General features: G+C 44.8%; 1 protein-coding gene across 1 annotated transcript; it reads left to right on the top strand.

Annotated features, from left to right (window-relative positions):
* The first annotated feature begins 302 nt into the window (after window positions 1–302).
* Window positions 303–7,953, top strand: LOC307221096 (uncharacterized protein). Its single transcript, XM_079985331.1, has 7 exons — window positions 303–326; window positions 1,401–1,882; window positions 2,062–2,143; window positions 2,399–2,481; window positions 2,908–3,034; window positions 4,064–6,135; window positions 7,253–7,953. Exons 2-7 carry the CDS (start codon window positions 1,469–1,471, stop codon window positions 7,346–7,348), a joined length of 2,874 nt encoding a protein of 957 aa, XP_079841457.1. The 5' UTR covers window positions 303–326; window positions 1,401–1,468; the 3' UTR covers window positions 7,349–7,953.
* The last annotated feature ends 2,818 nt before the right edge of the window (window positions 7,954–10,771 follow it).

Genomic DNA, 10,771 nt, shown 5'->3' with positions numbered 1-10,771 from the left:
GTGCCCGGAGAGCTTGTTGCACAGCCTCTCCCCCTCCGGGCCTTTCCTGCTCCTCCTGCTCCTGTTTCCGAGGGAGGGAGCAGCTCAGAGGCCAGTCCAGAGGGTCCCCCAAATAAGGCCCCCCTCCGGGTGCAGGCCATGCCCGGGGCTCCGGCTTCGCGGGGGGGGGGAGAGGGGGGGAGCTGGGGGCGCCTGGCTCGCCAAGGGTTAAAACGAGCTGAGCTGGATTCCTAGAGAGGACCGGAAATCAAGGGAGAAGGTTCTCCCCCATCCCTTCCTGCAAGGAGGAGGAGGAGGGCTGTTGTCTCAGCTCCTTCTGGGATCCGGTGAGTCTCCTTTCTCTTCTGCTTAGGTTGTCTTGGGGAGATGGGGGAGTCCCCAGGGGGCGGGGCAGCCAGGAGGGTCCCCCAAGAAGAGAGAGAAGGGGCCTGGGGGGGGCTCCGCTTTGCAAGGGTTCCAAGGAACAGCGCAGAAGGCCAGCCACGAGGGCCAGGGAGACATGCTTCCGAATGCCAGCTGCTGGGAAGTGCATGGGGGGAGAGTTATCTCTGGGCTCCAGCCCTGCTGGTGGGCTTCCCAGAAGAGGCCCCAGGTTGGCCTCAGTGAGAACAGGAGGCTGGACTGTCTTCACCCAAAAAGTTAGCACAGCCCAACCTGGTGATAACAGAATAAAGGATGCAAGGAGGGAGCTGCATGGACTGGGTGGGCAGAGAGGAATGGTGAGGGGAACCAGCTGGGGAACCCGCAAGGGAAGGCGGCTCTGGGCCAGGGGAGGGGTTTGGGGGCTATGAAGAGTGGTCAGAGGGAGGAGGAGGTGTCTGAAGAGGTAACGGGGCTTAGTGAGCGAGGGGAATCTGTGGCAGAGAGCAATCTAGATCCAGAGGCAGCAGATTAGGATGAGGGAGGCCAAGAGGTAGGGATGATTCCAGCCCTGCCCACAAGTTATTTGGCTCCACCCACTTGGGTTTCGGGGTTGACGAGGTGTAGCTCTGGTCCTCAGGTGGGTGGCCAGGTAAAGATCTGGCCCTCAGAATAAAGAAAGAGGGACCCACCCCAGGAGTCTTGAGAATGTGGGAGATTGCAAGTGCTGCAACATGAGGCAGAAGCAGGAAAGAAATGTGCCCTGACATTTGGGGGTGGGAGGGACCCCCACTATTGCCCTGGGTCCCAGTTACACTTAGTACAGAGGACTCACTCATCCATTCTTCATTCCTTCCTTCTTCTTCCTTCCTTTATTTTTTAAGGAAAGCTCAGTCTGAGTTGTGGTGCAGTCCAGCCCTGGTTCCCAGCAAGACTCATCCACGCTTGTCCAGGAAACATTTCTATTCACCTGAAAGTGTATCAGTTTTATATTGGAAAAATGTATTTGCTTTTTAGGATCTGCTAAAAGCTCTCATTAGGACAGGCAGAACGTGGCAGAAGACATAGGGACTTCTTTCGATTTCCTGGAAGTGTCCTGAGAACAGAGATGGATGAGCAAGACTCAGCTGGGCCTGAAGCAGGAGGAGGCCATTCCATCCAAACCCTTAGCCATAGAAGAATCTGGGGAAAGTCTGTCCAAAGGATCCTGGGTGAGGAGGGGACACTCCGCTCAGATGTGCAGAGCCAGCAGCTCGGGCGGCTTTGCTACCAGGAGGCCGAAGGACCCCGAGAGGTTTGCAACCGACTCTACCACCTTTGCCGTCAGTGGCTGAAACCAGAAACCCACACGAAAGCTGAGATGCTGGACCTGGTGATCTTGGAGCAGTTCCTGGCTGTCCTTCCAGCAGAGATGGAGAGCTGGGTGAGGGAATGTGGAGCGGAGTCCAGTTCCCAGGCGGTGGCCCTGGCCGAAGGTTTCCTCCTGAGTCAGGCAGAGGAGAGAAAGCAGGCAGAGCAGCAGGTGAGAGAGACTTTCCTCTGGATACTCCCAAGGGGCTCCAAACTTGAGAGTATCACCCAATTCTCTACTAATTTTTTTGGAAAGCATCCGAGGATTAATATCCGATACCCCTAAAATGTTTGTGTCCTTTGCCATTCCAGTTCTAATCTAATTCTTTTGAATGCTTGGTGCTCTTGCAGGGGAAGGATCAGTTTCCAGAAATGGGTCCGGATTCCTCTGAGGTAGAAAGAACTCCGTTGGACTCCAGAGTAAGGCCACTGGGTAAGGAGGAAAGACTTTTTTCTCCCCCATTTTATCACATTATGTTGTTTTTGAAACTAATCTGTGAATTATTCTCATCTTTTGGTGGAGGTCACAGGGGGCCAAGAGTCCAGCAAAAGGGAGATGTATTTGAGCACATCTAATATGTGAAATGGTTACTAATGTCCACATTTATGTGGCTACTCTTACTTTTTGGAAGGCCCACCTGTAGTTTTCCTTCTGAGTGAAGCATGCACTTACCTTTTTCTCCCGTAGGAGACCGAAGGATACCAGCAAGACCTGTTTGTCCATCTTTTCTTGGTGGCGAAGGGGAAGCTGCCCCTGTGGAAGCAGAGCAGGTAGGAGGAAGGAGCCATGTGGGGAAAGAGGATGTCATGGACGGGTTGGACACAGAGGAAAGGTGGGAGGAACGGCCAAGGAAAGAAGGGTTGAATGCTAAAATAGGCTTCTAGGCAGTTTACACACCACACCAAACAGTGGCCAGGATTCACCCCATCTCATCCCCCTGTCATTGCCCCCCCTGTGCACCTTGATGTTGTCTATAGGGCATCAGGAGGGTCCTCCCCACCCGGCAAGAACAGCACACAGGGAAAGAAGGAAGGGGATCCTTCCATGTGGCAAATGGGGATGTGTCTATAATGAAATGTGCAGAAGAAGAATCCCATTAAAACATAACATCAATTAAGAGACAAAAGACAACAGAGCAAAGTGTAACTGTTCACCTTGATGTTGTCTAAGAGGACAACCTTTTTCGTTTTTTTTAGGGTCCAGTTTGCTTTGAAGATGTAGCTGTCCATTTCACAGACGAGGAGTGGGCGTTACTGGATCCTGGACAGAGAGCTGTGCACAAGGAAGTCACAGAGGAGAATCGTGGGATCTTGGACTCTCTCGGTAAGGCTTCCTCTTGGATCATCCTATCTGCTTTGAAATTCAAGACATATCTCTATGGGAGGAACCTCTAGTTTTTCGATGGGGCTCAACAGCACCACCCACAGCCCCTGGGATTCTAACACCCCCACAGAAAACCTTGGATGGAAGACTATTATCATTATCATCATCATTATCATCATCCGTCAGATTTTTTGTTTCCGTTCTTGCTTCTTTCTGTCCTGGGTTGACTAAAGAGACACTCCCACAGAAAACCTTGGATGGAAGAGTATTGACTGTTTTCCCTGTGAATATTTTTCATCCAGTTCTGCCTTTTCAAAGCATGAAACACAGACGGATGGGCGGGTTATAAATAATAAAATTATTACAATTATCATCAACATCATCATCATGCCTAACCCCTCCAAGATGGCTCCCCTTTTGCTCTTGAAGGGCTGGCCTGTCTGCCGCCCCACAGTCTCCCATCAGGGCCCCTTCACCAGGGGCAGCAGCACAGGAAGGGCCTCAGGAAAACAGCCATGACTCCAGCCGGGCTGAGAACCATCTGGCCAGATGCAAAGGAGGAGGAGAACGAAGGCTGACTCCTCTCCTTCCCCTCATAGGGCCAGGGCCGCCAGAGGCGTAGGGTGCTGAGCAGGGGGAAAGGAGCTCAGCTGAAGAGCCTCTGGGGGAGATCAGATACCCCTCCGTATTTTTCCCAGGCTCCTCTAAACTTCTTAAATGTAGGCTTCTAAGGGATTCAGGAAGTTCAAGTAGCTTCTGTCAGATTTTTTGTTTCCATTCTTGCTTCTTTCTGTCCTTGGTTGACTAAAGAGATGAGTGACATTGGAGATGACAAAGATCCCATGATTGAGCCAAACAAAATCCATCCCAGAAAATAACCAGGCTTTTTGAATCTCAGGCAGTGAACCCTGCAGGAAGACCTCACATCTAAGTCCCTTCAGTTCTTCCTGGGTCACAAGCTTTAATTAGCACTGCTTCATAATTGGGGGTTCCATTGCTTCCTGAGGCTCCAATCTGTTTCTCTCTCAGTTGCAGGTGGTGATGAATTGGAGCTGAAGAACGAGGGAGACCACGAGAAAATCCACCCAGTAGGGATGTCCGATTCAGAGTGCAGCAAGAACTTCAGTCAGAGCTCCCATTCCACTTCAAATCAAATAAATCCCCTTCAGAAGAAACCCTATCAGTGCTTGGAATGTGGAAAGAGCTTTAGTCACAGAAACAAGTTCACTGTCCATCAGAGAATTCATACAGGGGAGAAACCCTTTCATTGCCAAGAGTGTGGAAAGAGCTTCAGTCAAAAGGGTAGTTTAACTACCCATCAGAGAATTCATACAGGGGAGAAACCTTATCACTGTTTGGAATGTGGAAAAAGCTTCAGTCAACAAGGTCAGCTTACTGTACATCAAAGAATTCATACAGGGGAGAAACCTTATCAGTGCTTGGAATGTGGAAAGAGCTTCACTTGGAAAATGAGTCTCGTTTCCCATCAAATAATTCATACTGGAGATAAACCCTATCACTGCTTGGAATGTGGAAAGAGATTCAGAATAAAAAGCCATCTCACTGTCCATCAGAGAAGTCATACAGGGGAGAAACCTTATCAGTGCTTGGAATGTGGAAAGAGATTCAGAATAAAAAGCCAGATCGCTGTCCATCAGAGAATTCATACAGGGGAGAAGCCTTATCAATGCCTGCAATGTGGCAAGAGCTTCAGTCAGAGGAGCCAGCTCACTTCCCATCACATAATTCATTCCGGGGGGAAACCATATCAGTGCTTGCACTGTGGCAAGAATTTCACTTGGAAAATAAGTTTCACTGCCCATCAAAGAAATCATACTGGAAATAAACCCAATGACTGTTTGGAATGTGGAAAAAGCTTCAGTCACAAAGGCCATCTTGCTGTACATCAAAGAATTCATACGGGGGAGAAACCTTATCACTGCTTGGAATGTGGAAAAAGCTTCAGTCAACAAGGCCAACTTACTTTACATCATAGAATCCATACAGGAGAGAAACCGTATCAGTGCTTGGAATGTGGAAAGAGCTTCAGTCAGAGCAGCCAACTCACTTCCCATCACAGAATTCATTCCGGGGTGAAACCATATCAGTGCTTAGATTGTGGAAAGAGCTTCACTTGGAAAATAAATTTCATTTCCCATCAAAGAATTCATACTGGAGATAAACCCTATCATTGCTTGGAATGTGGAAAAAGCTTCAGTCACCAAGGCCAGCTTATTGTACATCAAAGAATCCATACAGGGGAGAAACCCTATCAGTGCTTGGAATGTGGAAAAAGATTCAGAATAAAAAGCCAACTCACTGTCCATCAGAGAAGTCATACAGGGGAGAAACCCTATCAGTGCCAAGAGTGTGGCAAGAGATTCAGTAGCAGAAGCTACTTTACTGTCCATCAGAGAATTCATACAGGGGGGAAACCCTATCAGTGCTTGGAATGTGGAAAGAAATTCAGAATAAAAAGCCATCTCACTGTCCATCAGAGAAGTCATACTGGGGAGAAACCCTATCAGTGCTTGGAATGTGGCAAGAGCTTCGTTCGAAGTGGCCACCTCATGGACCATCAAACAATTCATACAGGAGAGACACCCCATCAGTGCAAAGAGTGTGGCAAGAGATTCAGTAGCAGAAGCCAGTTTACTGTCCATCAGAGAATTCATACAGGGGAAAAACCCCATCAATGCTTGGAATGCGGAAAGAGCTTTGTTCGAAAAGGCCACCTCATGGCCCATCAAACAATTCATACAGGAGAGACACCCCATCAGTGCTTGGAATGTGGCAAGGGCTTCAGAAGAAAGGGCAGCTTAACTTCCCATCAGAGAATTCACAAAGGGGAAAAACCTTATCAGTGCTGGGAATGTGGAAAGAGCTTCAGGGAGAGAAACAAGCTCACTGTCCATCAGAGAATTCATACAGGGGAGAAACCCTATCAGTGCCAAGAGTGTGGAAAGAGCTTCAGTCAAAAGGGCAGTTTAACTTCCCATCAGAGAATTCATACAGGGGAGAAACCTTATCACTGCTTGGAATGTGGAAAGAAATTCATTGTGAAGGCCAAACTCACGATCCATCAAAGAATTCACAGTGAGGTGAAACTATCAGAGAATTCATACAGGGGAGAAACCCTATCAGTGCCAAGAGTGTGGAAAGAGCTTCAGTCAAAAGGGCAGTTTAACTACCCATCAGAGAATTCATAAAGGGGAGAAACCTTATCACTGCTTGGAGTGTGGCAAGAGGTTCCTTCGAAGAAACCAGCTCACTGTCCATCAGAGAATTCATACCGGAGAGACACCCTATCAGTGCTTGGCATGTGGAAAGAGCTTCCGTCACCAAAGCCAGCTCACTGTCCATCAAAGAATTCATACAGGGGAGAAGCCATATCAGTGCTTAGAATGTGGAAAGAGCTTCAGAAAAAAGAACAATTTTACTTCCCATGAGAGAATTCATAAAGGGGAAAAACCCTACCAGTGCTTGGAATGTGGAAGGGGCTTCATTGACAGACGCCATTTCAATGTCCATCAGAGGAGTCATTTGGGGGAGAAACCCTATCAGTGCTTGGAATGTGGAAAGAGCTTCAGAAAAAAGAACAATTTTACTTCCCATGAGAGAATTCATAAAGGGGAAAAACCCTACCAGTGCTTGGAATGTGGAAGGGGCTTCATTGACAGACGCCATTTCAATGTCCATCAGAGGAGTCATTCGGGGGAGAAACCCTATCAGTGCTTGGAATGTGGAAAGAGCTTCAGAAAAAAGAACAATTTTACTTCCCATGAGAGAATTCATAAAGGGGAAAAACCCTACCAGTGCTTGGAATGTGGAAGGGGCTTCATTGACAGACGCCATTTCAATGTCCATCAGAGGAGTCATTCGGGGGAGAAACCCTATCAGTGCTTGGAATGTGGAAAGAGTTTTACTTGGAAAACAAGTTTCACTTCCCATCAGAGAAGTCTTACAGGGGAGAAGCCATATCAGTGTTTCGAATGTGGAAAGAGCTTCATTCTCAGAGCCCTTCTCCGTGTCCATCAAAGAATTCATACAGGGGAGAAGCCCTATCAGTGCTTGGAATGTGGAAAGCAATTCACCCAGAGTGCCCATCTCACAACCCATCACAAAATTCATACAGGGGAGAAACCCTATCAGTGCTTGGAATGTGGAAAGAGATTCATTGAGAAGGCCAAACTCACAAGCCATCAAAGAATTCACAAGAGAAAACCATTTCAGTGCCAAGAATGTGGGAAGAGCTTCAGTCACAGCGCCCGCCTCACTTCCCATCAAAGAACTCACATTGGGGGCAAATCATAGTAGTGGCTGTATACAGATTTAATTTCAGGAGACTTTAGTTCGTATGAGGTGAGGATTGCAGTTGGGTTCTTTGCCACATCTGGTGCCCCATAGCTATTTCTACTACCTATCCAGAACTGTGACTTGGCCAAGGTGTTTAATACCGTCTTCAGAGTTGAAGGTATTCCTTTCTCTTGGCAGATCAAGATGAGCAGGAGACAGCAAAGGTTGCAATTTGAATTGGGTTGCAACGCTGGGACAATTAGAATAAGATCCACTATTTGACTATTGACTCAAAACCCTACAGTGCATTTTATATAACAGACTTTTTATTTTATTTTTTTTAATAAAATTTTTATTAGTTTCCAAATTTTTAACAAACACAAAAACAACATAAAGACAAACATAAAAGGTCATACTTTCTTTACCTCATTTCCATAAGCCTCTTTTCCCGGACTTCCCCATACCTTCCCCTTTTTGCATCCTTTATTTTGAACAATTGTTCAGCAACCCTTCTTAGCCAATTAAAAATAAATTCATTCTCCTTTTCGATTTCACCCTTAGCTTAACACAATTTATCGCTGCAATTCTACGTCTTCCTCTCCCTCTGCATTTTAGCACTCCTCAATTTTATAGTAACTCTTAAGATATATTTTAAACTTCTTCCACAGACTTTTTATTTTTATTCTTTGTATATCGTATTGTTGCTCTATTGGTATGCCCGGGGGGTGACGCAAATAAAGATTTATTCATTCATTGAACATTTTCGTCGTGTCATGACTGGGGTGAGGGATAAGAGTGATTTGTAGATTTCTGCTGCTCCAGAGAAGCGGACACGGAGCAATGGTTCCAAACTACAAGAAAAAAGATTCCACCTAAACATTAGGAAGAACTTCCTGACAGTAAGAGCTGTTCGACAGTGGAATTTGCTGCCAAGGAGTGTAGTCTATCAGTTGCATCTGCCATTCTTCCAGTGTGGGTAGATCTTGTGTTTTCCAATGCTTGGCGACAAGTATCCTTGCTGCTGTTGTTGCGTACATAAAAAATGTTCGGTCCTTCTTTAGCACATTCTGGCCGACAATACCCAAAAGGAAGGCCTCTGGTTTCTTAGGGAAGGTATACTTAAATACCTTTTTCAACTCATTATATATCATTTCCCAGAAAGCCTTCACTCTAGGGCAAGTCCACCAGAGGTGAAAGAATGTTCCTTCATTTTCTTTACACTTCCAACATTTATTATCAGACAAGTGGTATATTTTTGCAAGTTTGACTGGGGTCATATACCATCTATATATCATTTTCATAACATTTTCTTTCAAAGCATTACATGCAGTAAACTTCAACCCAGTAGTCCACAACCTCTCCCAGTCCTCAAACATAATGTTGTATCCAATGTCCTGTGCCCACTTTATCATAGCCGATTTAACCATTTCATCTTGTGTATTCCACTTCAACAGCAAGTTATACATTTTTGAAAGTACCTTAGTCTTAGGCTCTAACAGTTCTGTTTCTAACTTCGATTTTTACACCTGGAATCCTAGCTTTTTATCAAGTTTAAAAACTTCTTTAATCTGAGCATAATGTAACCAATCTCGCACTTTGTCTTTCATTTTCTCCTGACTCTGCAATTTCCAATTATCTCCATCTTTTTCTAATATTTCCCAATACTTCGGCCATTTGGCCTCCATATTGAGTCTTTTCCGGGCCTTAGCTTCCAATGGTGAAAGCCACCTTGGAGTTTTATTTTCCAATAAGTCTTTGTATTTAATCCAGACATTAAACACTGCTTTTCTGACAATATGGTTCTTGAAAGTCTTATTGATCTTAACCTTGTCATACCATAAATATGCATGCCACCCAAAAGCATTATTAAAACCTTCCAAATCTAGTACGTCAGTGTCCTCGAGAAGTAGCCAATCTTTTAGCCAGCAGAAAGCTGCGGCCTCATAATACAACTTTAAGTCTGGCAGGGCAAAGCCCCCTCTTTCTTTCGCATCAGTTAATATCTTAAACTTAATTCTGGGCTTTTTGCCCTGCCAGACAAATTTAGAAATATCTCTCTGCCACTTCCGAAAGCACTCTGTTTTGTCCACAACTTGCAAAGTTTGAAACAAAAACAACATTTTTGGCAATACATTCATCTTAATAGCAGCAATTCGGCCTAACAAGGAAAGTTTCAATCTTGTCCAACTTTCTAGATCTCTCTTAATTTCTGACCAACATTTCTCATAATTGTCCTTAAATAAACTCAAATTTTTTGCTGTTATATTTACCCCTAGGTATTTTACTTTTTTAACCACATTTAACTCTGTCTCTTTCTGAAACCTTTCTGACTCTGTAACTGTCAATTTTTTTTCCAAAACCTTAGTTTTTTGCTTATTTAATTTAAATCCCGCCACCCGACCAAACTCTTGAATCAATTGTAATACTCTTTTCGTACTAGATTCTGGCTCCTGTAATGTCAAAACCAGGTCATCTGCAAAAGCTTTAAGTTTGTACTGTTTCGCTCCGACCCGTATTCCTTCAACCAACCGGTCTCCTCTAATCATGTTCAAGAGCACCTCCAGGACAGAAATAAATAACAAAGGGGAAATAGGGCAGCCTTGTCGTGTTCCTTTTTCAATTTTAAACTCTTCTGTCACCACATTGTTAACTATCAGTTTAGCCTTTTGTTCTGAATAGATTGCATCTATCCCATTTTCAAATCCCCGTCCCACTCCCATCCCTTCCAAATTTTTCTTCATGAATTTCCAAGAAATGTTGTCAAAGGCCTTCTCCGCATCTATAAAAATTAACACAGCTTTTGTATTAATATTTGTTTGCAGAAGTTCCAAGATGTCAATAATGTTCCTTGTATTAGCAAACAAATGTCTGCCTGGGAGAAAGCCTGCCTGGTCCTTATGAATTACTTCATTTAGGACTTTTTAAAATCTGCTTGCTAAAATGTCCGCAAAAATTTTGTAATCCACATTTAGAAGGGAGATGGGACGGTAGTTCTTAAGTTGTGTCTTCTCAGTTTCTGATTTAGGTATCAACGTGATGAAAGCCTCTTTCCACGTTTCCGGCACCCTTTTCCCTTCCAAAATTTCATTGCCTACCTCCATCAATGGTTGTATCAGATAGTCTTTCAATGTCTTATAATACTTGGAGGTAAGCCCATCAGGCCCTGGGGATTTGCCCAATTGCATATTCTGAATGGCTTGTTCAATCTCTTGTCTTGTTATTTTACAATTCAGGATTGATCTGTTGTCTTGTGATAATTTTGGTAGTCCATTCTTTATCAAAAATTGTTCTATCTCAACCTCATCTTGCGGCCCTTGAGTGTACAGTTGTTTGAAATATCTCTGGAAGCACTTTCTAATCTCCATAGGGTTCTGTATGTTTCTTCCTTCAATCTCTAAATTTGTAACTATATTCATTTTTTGTCTCTTCTTCAACTGCCAT

The sequence above is a fragment of the Podarcis cretensis genome (assembly GCF_951804945.1).
Source record: "Podarcis cretensis genome assembly, chromosome: 8".
Lineage (NCBI taxonomy): Eukaryota > Metazoa > Chordata > Lepidosauria > Squamata > Lacertidae > Podarcis > Podarcis cretensis.
This window is presented reverse-complemented; position numbering and strand designations above follow the sequence as displayed.